The sequence below is a fragment of the Leptodactylus fuscus genome, chromosome 2 (assembly GCF_031893055.1).
Source record: "Leptodactylus fuscus isolate aLepFus1 chromosome 2, aLepFus1.hap2, whole genome shotgun sequence".
NCBI lineage: Eukaryota > Metazoa > Chordata > Amphibia > Anura > Leptodactylidae > Leptodactylus > Leptodactylus fuscus.
In genome coordinates this window covers 187,691,098-187,707,566 of record NC_134266.1, presented here as the reverse complement: position 1 = coordinate 187,707,566, position 16,469 = coordinate 187,691,098, and the positions used below count along the sequence as shown (strand labels likewise).

The 16,469-nt window shown below is 41.2% G+C and overlaps 2 protein-coding genes across 2 annotated transcripts in view; both read right to left on the bottom strand.

Moving 5' to 3' along the window:
- CLYBL (citramalyl-CoA lyase) overlaps positions 1-4,411 on the bottom strand; it is a 302,308-nt gene extending 297,897 nt beyond the window's left edge. The window contains exon 1 of the mRNA XM_075265364.1: positions 4,235-4,411. Within this exon, the coding sequence (XP_075121465.1) occupies positions 4,235-4,278 (44 nt within the window). The 5' untranslated portion in view covers positions 4,279-4,411. The remainder of the gene's footprint in view (positions 1-4,234) is intronic.
- A 4,888-nt stretch (positions 4,412-9,299) lies between these two features.
- Positions 9,300-16,469, bottom strand: part of TM9SF2 (transmembrane 9 superfamily member 2) — a 29,730-nt gene continuing 22,560 nt past the window's right edge. Inside the window, exons 13-17 of the mRNA XM_075265337.1 lie at positions 16,293-16,452; positions 12,983-13,134; positions 12,074-12,185; positions 11,305-11,476; positions 9,300-9,922 (exon numbers count right to left, since the gene is read on the bottom strand). Coding sequence (XP_075121438.1) covers positions 9,855-9,922; positions 11,305-11,476; positions 12,074-12,185; positions 12,983-13,134; positions 16,293-16,452 — 664 coding nt within the window. The 3' untranslated portion in view covers positions 9,300-9,854. The remainder of the gene's footprint in view (positions 9,923-11,304; positions 11,477-12,073; positions 12,186-12,982; positions 13,135-16,292; positions 16,453-16,469) is intronic.

Below are 16,469 nucleotides of genomic sequence, written 5' to 3'. Positions count from 1 at the left end.
GGACCCCATTATAGTCTATGGGGTCCGTGTGCTTTTACAGCACAGAGCTTGCAATTGAGATTTTATTCCGTCAGGGGGGACTCCATGCGGACGCTAACCGGACGGAATACATATGCTAATGTGAACCAAGGGTCAGAACTCTGATAAGTGCAGAATACTTCATATGTCAGCATGGTGACCTTAAGGCAGCAGCAACAAGCAATACAGGTCACAGCTATGTGGCCCTCTTCCATGAGTAGGGATGGGTGAGTAATCGAATTACCCAGATCAATTCCCCATTTGGAAGCCTTACAATTTAGTTTGTCCACAGAATCATAAAATCTCTTTAATGTGCATAAGCCCTATCCATATCCATCATGGCTGCCATCCACTGGCAGAATTGTGCTGCTGATGTCTGCAGAGTTCAAAGCTTGAAACATTTGAGCCTGTGTAGCAACGCTTGTGTATTATTTTTCTTTTTTAAGACATGCCCAGAATGGGAATTGCCAATGGTCCAAGGTAAGTGTATGGTAAGAAGAGATTGAGCAACTGTAGTTGGCCCTATTCTCTAGTCCATGGATCAACAACCCCCAACACGCGTGCCAAGAGTGGCATGCGAGGCTTGTTTACCTGGCACGGTAGCCAGAGTCTTCACCCAACAGTTTTGATCGGACCAAACACAGCCGAAATTAAAATGCTATTATTATACTCTGGGGTCTCTTCAGACCCCAGAGTATAATAAGCGGAGTCCTAGGGGAGGTGATAAAACATAAAAATAAAAACAATGTTACTCACCTTCCCTGTGCTCCGGGGTGGCTCTGTGCTCTGCAAGTGCTTCTGCCTGAAGTAAGAGACCGCTGACAGGACTTCAGGTGTCACATCCAACGTCATTCCGCATAATGACGTGACGTGACTCCTACGACCCGTCAGGGAGAAGAGCTGAAGAGAACACAGAGCCGCAGCGGAGCACAGGGAAGGTCAGTAACATTGTTTTGGGTTTTTTTATGTTTGATCACCTCCCCTAGGACTCTGCTTATTATACTCTGGAGTCTGAAGAGACCCCAGAATATAATAATAGCTAGTGAGTGGCACAAATTGGAATATTAAACTATTTGGAGGGACCACTATGAGACATAATACCGTGCGTAAAGTCCGTAAGCCAAACTACTTTTGTAGTACAGTAGGTCCACAATCAGCTGCCCATTTTATGCATTCAATTTCAAATTTTTTAGTCCGTGCACAAATACAGCTATGAGTACTAGGTTTAAGCCAAGTTATGCAAAGCTGGTGCACCGATAATGGGCATTAACCCTACAAATGCTTCTACCTACTGAAGGTTCGCAGGCTTGTCGTCATATATAAATTAAATAAATGATAGGCAAGCATAATAATTTGAAGAGGTTGCTAAAAACAGACATAACCACAATGGGGGAGAATTATCATTGGCAGAAATTTTAAAGTCACTTTTGCTGGATTTTTCGCATTGGTGCCAAATATATCAAATGTCACAACAGGTCAGTGAATCTATAGGCCTGACACATCTGTTCTGAAATGTTAGGCTTAAGCCCCACGTTGCGGAAACGCAACTTTTTTTGTTGCAGATTTTGCTGTTGTTTTCTGAGCCAAATCTAGGAGTGGATCAAGCAGACGGTAGAGGTATAAGAACTTCCTATATATTTCCATTTTCTTTTTTAGCCATTCTTGGCTTTGGCTCAAAAAAAAACAACAAAATCTGCAATAAAAAAAATACTGCGTTTCTGCAACATCCGCAAAGTTCTTATACTTAAACTTTCAGCCCCTAACTTTGGCTAAAAATAAAATTGCAACAAAAAAGCCATGTTTCTGCAATGTGGGGCTCTGTTAACCCCTTAGCGACCCTTGACGTAACTGTACGTCATGGGTCACATGGGGATGTATGGAGCGAGCTCACACGCTGAGCTCGCTCCATACACGGCAGATGCCGGCTGTATCATACAGCCAGGACCTGCCACTAACAGCAGCGGTCGGTGCCCGAGCCGATCGCTGCTGTTAACCCTTTACACACTGCGGTCAAACGTGACCGCAGTGTGTAAACGGCGCCAGCGGCACGGGCGCCGCCATGTTTCGCCGATCGCCGCCCTCCTGAACGTCACATGAGGGCGGTGATCGGTTGCTATGACAGCCGGAAGCCTATTGAAGGCTTCCAGGCTTGTCTCTGCACGAGATCTATTAGACAATGCCAGAGGCATCGTCTAATAGAAGTGCTGCGATTTTGCTATTCACTGCAATACTGTAGTATTGCAGTGAATAGTATGAGCGATCAGACCCCCTAGGTTTCAAGGTACCTAAGGGGTCTGATCATAAATGTAACAGAAGAAAAAAAAAAGTTTTTAAAAGTATTAAAAAAATAAAAAAAAATATAAAAGTTCAAATCACCCCCCTTTCCCTAGATCAGCTATAAAAGTAATTAAAGAACATTAAACATAAACATATTAGGTATCCCCGCGCTCCAAAATGCCCGAACTATTAGAATATTAAAACATTTATCCTGTACTGCGAACGGCGTAGCGGCAAAAAAAATAAAAACAGCCAAAAAGCGTTTTTTTTCAACACTTTGCCTCCTATAAAAAATTGAATAAAAAGTGATCAAACCATCAGATCTTTCCCCAAATGGTATCAATAGAAACGTCATCTTGTCCCGCATAAAAAGACACCACAACCAGCTCCATACATGGAAATATGAAAAAGTTACAGGTGTTAGAACATGATGACACAATTTTTTTTTTCATTTTGCAAAGTTTATCATTTTTTTAAAAGTATCAAAACATTTCAAATACTATATAAATTTGGTATCACCGCGTTCGTACTGACACGTAGAACACAGGTAACATGTCATTTGTACCAAACAGTGAACGCTGTAAAAATTAAACCCATAAGAAAATGGCACAAATGCATTTTTTCTCCAATTGCACCTCATTCTGAATTTTTTTCCAGCTTCCCAGTACATTGCACAGCATATTGAATGGTGCCATTACAAAGTACAATTTGTCCCGCAAACAATAAGCCATCATGTGACTCTGTGAACTGAAAAATGAAAAAGGTTATGGCTCTTGAAATGTGAGGAGGGAAAAACGAAAATGCGAAACCAAAAAATGGCCTGGTCCTTAAGGGGTTAAGGTCTTGTTCATATCACACATGCTTTGATATCTATAAATAGTCCCATGTGTCCACAATTGTATGTTCACGGTAAGAAAACGTCTACTACCCACTATACAAGTTTTGTGGTATCCCTTGTATTGACATCCAATTGGTTTAAAGGGATCCTATCATTAAAACACAATTTTTTCTGGTTGACACATAGGCTATTCTTCTGCTACCTTTAGATGTGTTCTCCACGCCAGCGTTTCGTAGAAATCCCAGTTATCGTTGGTATGCAAATGAGTTCTCTCGCAGCACTGGGGGCGTCCCCAATGCTGCGAGAGAAATCTCCAGTCACGCCTCCATCTTCGTCTGAAACAGCCTCTTCTTCCGGCACAGGTGGTCAAATTTGTAGGCCTCGGGCAGAGCCGTGTGTAAGCGCAAAAAAAATGGCCATGTGTAAGCGCAGTCGGCTCTGCCCGAGTTAAACATATTTGACCGCCTGCGCCAGAAGAAGAGGCATGAAGAGGCTGTTCCAGACGAAGATGGTGGCGTAGCTGGAGAGTTATCTCGCAGCATTGGGCACACCCCCAGTGCTGCGAGAGAACTCAATTGCATACCAACGATTTCCGGGATTTCTACGGAAAGGCGGCGCGGAGAAGACATCTAAAGGTAGGAGAAGAGTAGCCTTTCTTAAGGCTATTCCTACGTGTCAACCAGAAAAAAAAATTGTGTTTTAATGATAGTATCCCTTTAAAAAAGAAAAGTCTGCAGTTAGACTGACAAAGCCTGTAATCCCCTCCATACTGGCTATGATGGCCATTCTCTACTATTAGTAATTCCTGTCAGCCTCTCTACAGCCTGACATGGCTGACAGCTGAAAGCAATAGAATACCCTCAACTTTGGAGCAGGAGCAGATAATCTATAGGAACTATATGCGCTCAGTATATCCCCAATTCTCAAGTACAGAAGATAAAAATGTCAGTCACACAAGTCACAACTACTGCACTACGTCTCTACACCTTCCGCCTCACGTCTATGACACTGAGGAGACTAATGGACGAGGCGGAGACGCGGCGTGCAGTCACAGAACATTACAGTGTGTCACTTCCGCTGCCTGTCATGGCTCTTACTCACAGTGTCACCTTGCAGCTCAGCGCCAGTCTCTTCAGTAACGCCATCTTGCGCCCAGTGGTGTGTCAGGGGAGGTGCAGGAGCGGGCGCGGTGGGAGAGCCGCCTCTTCTACTTGCGGCTGGAGTGAGGTCGGGTCACAGGTAGTGGAGGAGTCAGGAACAAATGCCTGTTACTTGCAGTTTGCTATAAACTGAGGGCAACTTGCAGCAAAGTATCCTGGGAGTTGTAGTGTCACAGTAGTCCGGCTGGAATCCTAAGCATCCTTATGGACAATGTGGATAGCGGCAAGATCACGGTGTTTCACATCATGGACACTTAGAAAATACTTTCTATGGGAAACTCCCCATTTCTTGCCAGAACCACTTTCCTTTTGTATGTAGCCTGAATAATTGTTACTATAGCTGTGTGTTAAAAGCAATTCCTATTACTTCTAAGGGTGGGTTCACACCTGCGCCCCATTTCCGTTTTGCTGGTTTCCGTCTTCTGCCTGTGAAACTGGACAGGAGACGGAAATCGGCAGTCAGTTTTCAAACCCATTCACTTGATTAGGTTTGCAAAGTGACCGCCTGTGAGCGTCTTGTACCTCTCCGTGGTGAAACCGTTTTTTTTTTAACCGGACACAAAGTCAGACATGCAGGATTTTGTGTCCAGTAAAAAAAAACAAAAAAAAAACAGTTCCACCGCAGAAACCAGAAGACACTCATGGGCAGATACTGACTGCCGGGTTTCTGTCTCCTATCCATTTTCTCAGGCAGAAGACGGAAACCCACAAAGCGGAGACCCGGCGCAAGTGTGAACCCACCTCCTGTTTAATCCGTTTAGGTTGTCCCATTGGCACAGCCTCTGTCCATACTCCCACTATTATGACATCATGCATTCTACTTAAAGGGGTTGTCCCATCACAAGGATCCTATCTATACTGCTTGTTAATGTGGATGTAAGACTTTTCCTAAATACACTGTGGGCGCCTGTGTTTCTAGCTATTCCTGTGTCTACACCATGTGACCTAGCTTCCTGTTAGCGGATAGGGGAGAGGAGCTGCTTTCATTTCTTCTGTTCTCCCAGTTATCAGGCTAGCTAATTCAATTGTGTTCATTATGGCAGAGACAGGCAGTCTCTGTATGTAACACAGAATGGAGTTGCTGCTGCCTGTACTACACACTAATTTGGGGGTGGAGCTAAACGGCAGGTTGCATGTGAAACCCCGCCCACCAAATGATGCAAGAAACCAGGAAGAAAGAAGATTTTACAGCAGTGAAGACTGGTGAGTATGCGACATGGGAATACCCCTTTAAAGGGTTTGTCTGGGATAACCACTTTTTTTTTTTATATGGGAATGGAGAAAGGTGAATTTTTTATTTTTTAAAAAGATCCTCACCTGTCAACGGCGTCTCCCAACACAGTCCGGTCTGGCTGCTCCAGTGTTTTCTGGCGAAAGTCCCCGGCCACACGTGACTACTGAGGCCAATCAGCGGCCTAAAGAAATGGATAAAGGATGAGACAGTGCAATGGGGACTACCAAAACAAGACAGCAGAGCAGCAGGACTGTACCACCCTGGGAGACACCGGAGCATCGGTGACAGGTGAGGATGTTTGTTTTGTTTTTTAATTTTAAAAATGTGGTTATCCCGGACAACCACTTTACGCAGCTAGAACTGTGCTCTAGGAGCTGAAGGCCCACCCCCAGAGCACCATATTCTGCAGTGCTTTACAGGCATTGTCAGTCACTGTTCCATGTAGGGTTCACAATCTAAATTCCCTGTCAATATGTCTTTGGATTGTGGGAAGAAACCCACGCAAATAAGGGGAGAACATACAAACTGCATGTAGATGTTGTCCTTAGTCAGATTTGGACAAATGGCTACAAGGCCACTGTGCACATGATATCACATATGTACAAGAGTGCGATACGTGACAAAGGTAGGTTGTATATTACAGTAAGGAGCTGAGCGGCTGATATAGTCACCACGTCTCTGCTGCCTCAACACCCTGGCTCCTCAGTCAAAGATAATCAAGACACCATTTTCCCAGCTCCACCGTTTTGAGATGGATCTCCAGCCCCCAGAAAAAATAAAAATATATATTTACTAGAAATATGTATAAATGAATAAAAAAGAATCAAATTCTAATCATCCCTCTTTCTCCAGAACTCATATAAAAATAAATAGTGAAACACATACACGTTAGGTATCCCTTTGTTCAAAAACACCCAATCTACAAATTTATAAAAATATTTTTTTCCATACAGTGAACAAATCAGTTTCTTTACTGTTTTACTCCCATAAAACTTTGGGTAAAAAAAACTATAGATATTCCCCAAATTGGTATACATAAAAAGTACATCTGGCCCTGCAAAACGATGGTATGACTCCAGCTTAGCACCTTGCCTACAATAGCTCCTATCTGGGGGCAATAATGTTGCTCAGTCCCAGGGACAGTGGCATGCAGGAATGGGGTCCTAGCAGTTCAGCTCAATGTCATCTGCTTCTCTGGAACCCATTGAAGTCAATGGGAGGCTTTTTTTTTTTTCAGCGCTGAAATTCCACACTAAAATTCCTCACCATTTTCCTCTGTGTGAATGGACCCTTCCAGAAAAGTTTCTTGTGTGCGGCAAGTTGGAGCTCTGATTAATGCTCCTTCTGTTCCTCCCCTTTATCTCTAGGACAAGGTGCAATTTCCTGAAGGAGCTGGATACGCTTCTCTATTACAGTCTAATTACCTCCATCTTGGTCACTTCCTCAAAACTAGAGTTCTTCTGGCAAAAAAGCTCGACTTGAACCCATAGACTTGAATGGGTTTGCAAAGGTGACTGCCCGTGTGGAAAGTTTTTTTTTTTTTGTTTTTTTTTTAAGCCGGACGTAAAGTCGAAAATGCAGTAAAATCAAGCGATGCATCAAGAAACCAATGATGCTCAAAGACTATTGCGTTGCCTCTATAGAAATAAAATCAATCACTGGTTAGACCACATATGGCATACTTTGGACACCTGTACAGTATATAGGAAAAGACATAGCTGAATAGGAACAGAGGAGGGCGACGAAGATAATTAAGAGGATTGGTGGATTACAATACAAAGACCAGTTATATCAATTCTGGATTTTTTCCATCTGGACAATTTACAGATTATTACAATGTACAACTATATGAACAGGCAGTACGGAGATCTCATGATCTCTTTACACTTCTCCTTATTATTGGGCTATTGGTATTCATCTCATAGAGTGCCTTCCTTCCTTTGTATCCACATGGTAGGTTTATAGGTTGGACTTAATCATTTTTATTAAAGAGAAGTCCATATACTACTGCTTTGCAATAGGTGGAAAATCTCCTACAGAGGGCCTATATGCTTTTCTGACCTGTCTCTTAGTAAATGGTACTCCACAATTCTAGAGCATCTGAACTCATAATGGTGCCTTGTGCCACTCATCTGTTATTCCTACTAGAAATCTGAAAGTGAAATCGAAACCTAGCGTTACCAGTTATAGGAGTGTTCCTATACACTCAGGCCCTGTCCAGTCAAACTGTACAGGGTCATGTCCTTTCAGAAAAGGGGATTGGTAGTGTGAAGCTTATAATCATGCAATGTATGAAAAACATTGTTATCCTTAAAAGCTGAATGCTGGATATAGTTGCTTATACTTGAAACTGGTATAATGTTATATGATAACATGGCGACTGCATCTAGGTGGGGTGCAAGAAAAACAAATGCTTGGCTTGCTGCCAGAAGACAGCTCCCCAAGGTTACCACACAGGATCGGGAGTAGTTGGCTATATATGGAACTGCTTAAACTTTTTCTGTTTGATTGAGATGTACTATACCAATCAGTGATGAATATGAAAACTTATGTTGTTGTTATCGCTCTTCCTTTCTCTGCTGCTATTTAACCCCACGTTTTAATAACAGTGCGTCAGCACACATTCCTCAGCTGAGAGGGGAACTAATACCAACATATAGAGTGGTGTGATTTCTTCACCGCCTGGCACTCAGCCTAATTAATTAGGACGACGAAAGTTACCCAGGATTATTGGTCAATCATAAACACGGCTTTGACCTTATCAGTAGCTTACAGAGAACCCCAACAATGCAGAGCTATAAAAAGATGCTCTGGAATTGTTATTTCATGGGGATTACTAAACAAACATGTCAGGATAGGAGACAGGTCCTCTCTAAATACAATAATCAAATTAATAAAGACAGGTTAAAAAAAAAAAGTCCTGCGTTAATATCATTCATTGCATTGTGCAAAGACACAAGGGCAGAGTTATTTTAGATTTTACCTTTGAAAAATGAAAGTTGCGTTGTGATTTGTGGCTATGGCCAACACAGACAGTTTTTCTCAGACATAATAAAACTGCCCTATAGTACACACAGTTCCTACATGTACATATTCCAGAGCTATAAACATTGTGTGCTGCTGTAGGGTGCTCTATATACCACCATATGCTTCCCAAGAAGAGTGGAGTATTCTCCCCTATTACTGCACATTAACGTGATGTGCAGTTAATTTCATATATAGTAAGTCCAACTTGACAAGTTTAGGGTGAGTTCACACTGAGTATACGCCAGCTTATTCTGAACGTAAAACACGTTCAGAATCAGTGGCGTATAAAGCAGTTCCCATTCATTTCTATGGGAGCCGGCATGCGAGCGCTCCCCATAGAAATGAATGGGCTGCTTTTTTAACTACGAGCACTCCCATTGAAGTGAATGGAAAGTGCTCGCGTGTACAGCTAGCTCTGCTTATGCCGAGCCGTACATGCGAGCACTTTCCATTCACTTCAATGGGAGTGCTCGTAGTGAAAAAAGCAGCCCATTCATTTCTATGGGGAGCGCTCATATGCCGGCTCCCATAGAAATGAATGGAGCTGCTTTATACGCCGCCGATTCTGAACGTGTTTTACGTTCAGAATAAGCTGGCGTATACTCAGTGTTTACTCGCCCTTACAGTGTAAAAAAAAAACAACAGTGTCAGGCAACAAAAGGCCAGTTATCTGCAGAACTCACTTGTCAGCATGATAAACACCACAAGGGAAAATACTTCCATTTTATAACTGTTTATTAAGATTATAAATTTAAAAATCCAGAGACTTAAGAGGCACATAGCTTTTATATCTTCAAATCACTAAAGGGAATATAAACATCCAAAGAAACCGATGTAAAGGACATTTCACCCAGTATAAAAAAATAATATTCAACCAGAAGTAAAAGGAATACATTATAGAAAACAAATCTCACATTTTCTTGTAACTGGCTTTGTATTCAAGAAAAACTCATCCCATCTGGAGTCTAAAAGCAAAATTGTATTTACAGACACATTTTTATTAATAATTGTGACATTTGTGTGTTACATACAGCGCCTCTCTGCAGACGTTAGAAGTGTCAATCTCAATTACAGCATATCATATTTACATAAGCATACATATTGTAGTTGGTTCTTCAGTTGGAATATTGCAATGCAAAGTTTCAGTAAAATAAAAACATTCAGTCTGAAAACAAATGCTTCATTGGACTGCATTTATGCATTATGATTTTCCACAAATTGGTGACAATACTGTAAAGTAAAGAAGTCTTCATTTCTTTCAAGAAAATCACTTTTCAGCGCATCCTTCACTAAGGCTTTTTCAATCGACTTTCACAACACTGTAAATCTTTGTCACAAACCAGAAGCAGGCAAAAAATCCAATCGTTCCTAAAATAAAAGTTAAAATTACTTGTGTTAAATAAAAACGCAAACTCAAAGTTATATTAATAAATGAGCAATACATGCATCCCCTGTCCATGGGTGTTTATCAGCATGGTCTCTGTACCAGAGGGCACAATTAGGGAGCCTTCACACAGAGTAAACGCACGTGTATTTTTGCAAAATACACGTGTAAAACTACGCTTGTAAAATGTCATTGAAGTCAATGGGAGTCGTATTTTGCACAAATACACGCGCGTTTACTCCGTGTGAAGGCTCCCTTACAGAGGATCAACTGACTTGACTAAACTGAAATCACAGCATCATAGTCCTAGTGAACGGTCCATGCTTAAATGATGCTGTGAATTTGGTGCTTTACACTCAATTGTTCTGGAACACATAGCATTATAATTAGAGATGAGCGAACACTGTTCGGATCAGCCGATTCGAACAGCACGCACCCATAGAAATGAATGGAAGTACCTGTGACGCTGACTTGGCTGGCGTCACAGGTGCTTCCATTCATTTCTATGGGTGCGTGCTGTTCGGCTCGGCTGATCTGAACAGTGTTCGCTCATCTCTAATTATAATTTATTATGTATATGCAGTTTAGCCAAGCCATGGTTTGTCTAGGAAATGCAGCCCGCACACAGTTTCTCAAACTAAACATGGGTCACCTGAATTGCCTCTAAACAGGCTTCTAGGAAGGACTTTGGTGATTAATGCTAGAAAATATTAGTGCTGTATACTTAATATTCATCCAAAGATCTCCTACTCTGCTCTACTCTCTTCCGCTCTTCAAACACCTGCCTCCAAGATTTCTCCCGTGCATCCACCATACTCTGGAACTCCTTACCAAGACACATAAGACTGACCCCCACAATCACAGGCTTCAAGAAGGCCCTGAAGACTCACCTATTCAGGAAGGCCTACAACCTCCAATAACACTATCACCACACCACCATCTGAACTGTCTCCCCCTCTCCCTCATAGACTGTAAGCCCTTGTGGGCAGGGCCCTCGATCTCACTGTGCCAGTCGGTCATTGTTAGTATTATCTGTTTGTACATTTTGTGTATTGTATGTAAACCCTCAAATGTAAAGCACCATGGAATTAATGGTGCTATATAAACAAACAAGAATATTGAATTTATTTTACTTGTATAACACTTCAGATATTGTCATCACCCACTGTAAGGACCACAATCTAAATTCTCTCAGAAGGTAGTTGGAGTGTGGGAGGAATCCTGAGAACCCGGAGTAAACCAACGCAAACATGGGGAGAACATATACACCATGCAGATGTGGCTCTTTGGTGGATTCAAACCAAAAACTCCAGCTCTGCAAAGGAACAGTGATAGCCAGTGTTAACTATACAAAAGAAGAACTTACCAGTGAAAAGGAAGAAGATCAAAACCATAATCATAGTGTAGCCAAAATACAGAATTGTACTAGCTGTCCCCGTAATTTGCAGTTTGGAATAAAAGTAATGAACGGCATATATAAGAAAATAAACTGCAGTAAATCCACTTGTGAGAAATGAACGCCACTGCCAATGATAGTCCTAGATGACAAAAAGAAAGAAAGCTTAACATTTAATGTACTATTCTTAGCACGCCGCACTCCACAAAATGCATTACCATCAGAGGACAGTACTTTGATAATTTAATTATGCAACATTTCAAGAAGCCCTATAGAAACCGTGGACTTATACATACATTGCTTCTACCATCAAGCAGACTAAATAGGCTTGAGTGCATATGCAACCCGTCTGTATTAGACATTCACAAACTCCTTAAACAGATATTCTTTCTAAAGATAGATCCTCTTGTTTAGGAACTAAGATGCTTTAGCATAGCCCCCCCCCTCTATATGACAGTAGAGAGCCACTAAACCTAGAGTTCCTCTTCTCATTGTGGTCTACATGGCTGTTCATGTATTATATTTATTTTTATCATCATCATCCCTTGCGAGAAATGTTACAGGCTGGCCACAAATTCTACGCCGCCATTACTAGCTGACCATGGTGGCATCTAGAGCAGAAATGGTCTTCAATGTGAGAAAATGCTTTTACGATTCTTTTCATAGCAATACTAAACTCAGCAACAAGAATATAGTAACAATATAACATTTAGCACCAAATGAAACTGTAGTCTCCTACCTCTGCACACAGATGAAAATAGCAGAGCAATATTGTTGCTTCTGAACAAGTAATAACTAAAATAATGAATACGAGAAAGAGGAATCCAAACATGTAATACATCTGATGGGACCTAAAAGGAAACAAATGAACATAAATAGCAAAAATCAGTCACTGAATATAATTTGACAGTATAGTACATTAGTAGGAAAATGAATGAAATTATATAAAATCCCATCCCAAATACATCAATGCAGAATTTACATTGAAATCACAGTGCAGCATTGAAAACACTAAATTCACGTCAAGTTTTTTTCCTTTTGCATTATTTTGCAAATCTATTTAAATGATGTCCATCTGTTTTATATATGGTCAAACAAAGTAAAAACCCAGTATAGTACATTAGTAGGAAAATGAATGAAATTATATAAGATCTATTTTGCTATTCTTCTTCCCTTCTGTCCATTATTATGCAGCCTCATTTGGCGGCACTCTCCCTACTCATTATACTAATATGTAGAATATTGCAGTTAATGCGGTACCAGGTCTTGATTGTTACATGCATGAGCAGTCTAAACAGGAAAAGAAGCTACAGGCTTATTCTAAGGATTATAAAAATTGAAACTCCAGAGACTGCCATCAACCTGAAAAGAAAATTACAACATAAACCAATTTCACTGCAGGAGCTGGGGAGTTAAATGACCTTGCAATGTTTAATTCATGGTTCCAAAGTAATGTCTTTCACTTCTCTATGTAGAAGACAGGTCTCCCACCTTAACTAATTCACAGCCCAATGTTCCCAAGTGTACTCTTCTCAGTGATATCAGGGTGAAATACAAATGTACACAATGGAAGTGCAGAGAGGCTCTGTGAAGACAGTGAGGGAGGCTAAAAGGACCTGGCCATGAAAGAAAAAGAAAACCAGCTCACCAAATACTATTAAGAATAAAGAAAAGTTGTATGAAGATGCACCCGAACGGCAAAATTCCTCCCATAATGATACCAGGTAATGGCTTTGTGTAAAATGACTGCTCAGGAATCTGACGAGGGATCTGATTGGTGCGGACTGGGTGTTCAATAGCCTAAAGGAAAGAAGAAAAAGCAACTGCATTATTACAGGGCCATTTAAATCTCAGTTTTCACTGCCATCCTATTTGCAAGCTTTTTCCTCTGGCGTTCATGCTGACTCTAATGGCGGTAAATAACCACTGTAGACATCAAATAGCAATCCCTGAAAAGGGACAGAAAAGCTGAACCCATCAAAGCCTGTAGTTAAAAATCTATCTGCACTAAGGTGGTAAGACCTTACTCACATGCTGGTTCCAAATGACTGCAATAAAATTAGCATCTCACTACCGTTTCCCAAGAAAGGGTTAAATCAGAATAGGTAGCAGACAGAACAAAGTCACTATAGCTGTTTAAGAGATAGTTCACAAAAGGGAACATGATATAGCCGTACATATTAACTGCCATAGTTATACATACATTAGATCGTTGCTACACATTACTCCTTTTGGACAAGATTTTCTAAGGTTATGAAGATAAACACTTATCAGTAAAAATAACTGAACAAACATGCACTTCAGCTTATGATCAGGTGTGATAAACTCTGTTGGTTCTGCTAGTAGAACAGGAACAATTTTACAGTAATTTGTTCCTCAATCATGTAGACCACACAATCAGAGGCTTCCTGCTGTCAGCAAGGGCACAAAATCTAATCCTTCTTGATTATGGAAAATACAGTCCCTGCTTTTGGATGCTGAGCATGTACTGTAATTGGAGATCTTTAATGCCTTGTCTAACTTAAAGGGATTCTGGTTTCATTTTTTAAGACGTCTGCAAAGATTTGCAGTTACCATGACATATTCCATGCATCTGTAAAGTTGTCATATCATCGGGGAAACTGATCACCGTATAAAAGAAACATGACCCTTTATATGGGTTTATTCAATAAAAAAAAAGTATGAATGAACTGGGTTATTGCTGAGCTCTCATTTACCTGGAACACTCACTGATAAGCTGATACCACCTTTGTATTTAAAAAAAACACACTATATATATATATATATATATATATATATATATATATATATATATATATATATATATATATATATATATATATTATCTATTTTTATTATTTTTGTCAATTATCTACACATCTATATAATTTCTTGGAGTCAACACATTAGGTGTACAGAAAAGCATAAGGTGTCTTTTTGTGGGGCCAGATTTGAGAAACATCTGATGTTTTGATCGCTTTTCATAAAAAATTTTATGGGAGGCAAAACAGCGAAAAAACGGCTGTATGGCTCAATTTTTTTTCCCACTATGGTCATATGGAAAAGAAATTTATATGTTTGTATTGGGTGGTTTTTGGGGTTTGTTTGTTTTTTGTAACTTATTAGATCCCTAGGGTCCTTGAACCTGCAATATTCTGATTGCTTGTCCCATAGACTGCAATACAACTAATGATACCCAGACTCAATAGCTATAATTCTATGACAGGCCTGGGAGTCTTCATTAGGCATTTGACTATCTGCACAGGAGCAATCTTACAATGTTAAAGGCATGGGACATGCGACATAACCTTACTTGAGGCGGTTTCCGTCCCAAGAAGTCAATAGATGTGAATGGGAGGCAGAAACCGCGACGCGTTTTTTTGCCAAAAACCGCGTTGTGGTTTTTGGCGCGTTTTTTTTTACAGTCCATTCACTGTCCGGGAAGGAAAAACCGCCTGGCGTTTTCTGAAGCCATTTTTACCAGAAACGCTCCAAAAAACGCTTCAAGGTCAAAAAACCACTTCCTAATTAGGAAGCAGTTTTTTTTTCCCGGACCAAATTACGCCACACGGTATTCACGTGTGAACTAAGCCAAAGAGTGCCCATGCAGGGGACAGAACATGTGTGAGTTGAATTGTTGAAAATTCCTTGTTTACAAATTAAGTGTGTAAAGTTAAGGTGATATATACACCCACCGGCCACTTTATTAGGTACACCATGCTAGTAACGGGTTGGACCCCCTTTTGCCTTCAGAACTGCTTCAATTCTTCGTGGCATAGATTCAACAAGGTGCTGGAAGCATTCCTCAGAGATTTTGGTCCATATTGACATGATGGCATCACACAGTTGCCGCAGATTTGTCGGCTGCACATCCATGATGCGAATCTCCCGTTCCACCACATCCCAAAGATGCTCTATTGGATTGAGATCTGGTGACTGTGGAGGCCATTGGATTACAGTGAACTCATTGTCATGTTCAAGAAACCAGTCTGAGATGATTCCAGCTTTATGACATGGCATTGCATTATCCTGCTGAAAGTAGCCATCAGATGTTGGGTACATTGTGGTCATAAAGGGATGGACATGGTCAGCAACAATACTCAGGTAGGCTTTGGCGTTGCAACGATGCTCAATTGGTACCAAGGGGCCCAAAGAGTGCCAAGAAAATATTCCCCACACCATGACACCACCACCACCAGCCTGAACCGTTGATACAAGGCAGGATGGATCCATGCTTTCATGTTGTTGACGCCAAATTCTGACCCTACCATCCGAATGTCGCAGCAGAAATCGAGACTCATCAGACCAGGCAACGTTTTTCCAATCTTCAATTGTCCAATTTCGATGAGCTTGTGCAAATTGTAGCCTCAGTTTCCTGTTCTTAGCTGAAAGGAGTGGCACCCGGTGTGGTCTTCTGCTGCTGTAGCCCATCTGCCTCAAAGTTCGACGTACTGTGCGTTCAGAGATGCTCTTCTGGCTACCTTGGTTGTAACGGGTGGCTATTTGAGTCACTGTTGCCTTTCTATCAGCTCGAACCAGTCTGGCCATTCTCCTCTGACCTCTGGCATCAACAACGCATTTCTGCCCACAGAACTGCCGCTCACTGGATGTTTTTTCTTTTTCGGACCATTCTCTGTAAACCCTAGAGATGGTTGTGCATGAAAATCCCAGTAGATCAGCAGTTTCTGAAATACTCAGACCAGCCCTTCTGGCACCAACAACCATGCCACGTTCAAAGGCACTCAAATCACCTTTCTTCCCCATACTGATGCTCGGTTAGAACTGCAGGAGATTGTCTTGACCATGTCTACATGCCTAAATGCACTGAGTTGCCGCCATGTGATTGGCTGATTAGAAATTAAGTGTTAACGAGCAGTTGGACAGGTGTACCTAATAAAGTGGCCGGTGAGTGTAGTTTTATTGCATACGTTCAATAAACAGCTAGACAAAATACTTACATTCTTTTTAAAGCCAAAATAAGCCCCAATGAAAGTGAGTGGGACAGAAATGCAAAACCACAATGCCAGGATGGCTACAAGTGTGCCAAATGGAATAGCTGCAGAGGATCCTTCTCCCCAAAGAATTAAGTTCATCAAGAAGAAATCCGCAAATACAATCCTAAAGGGTAAATAAAA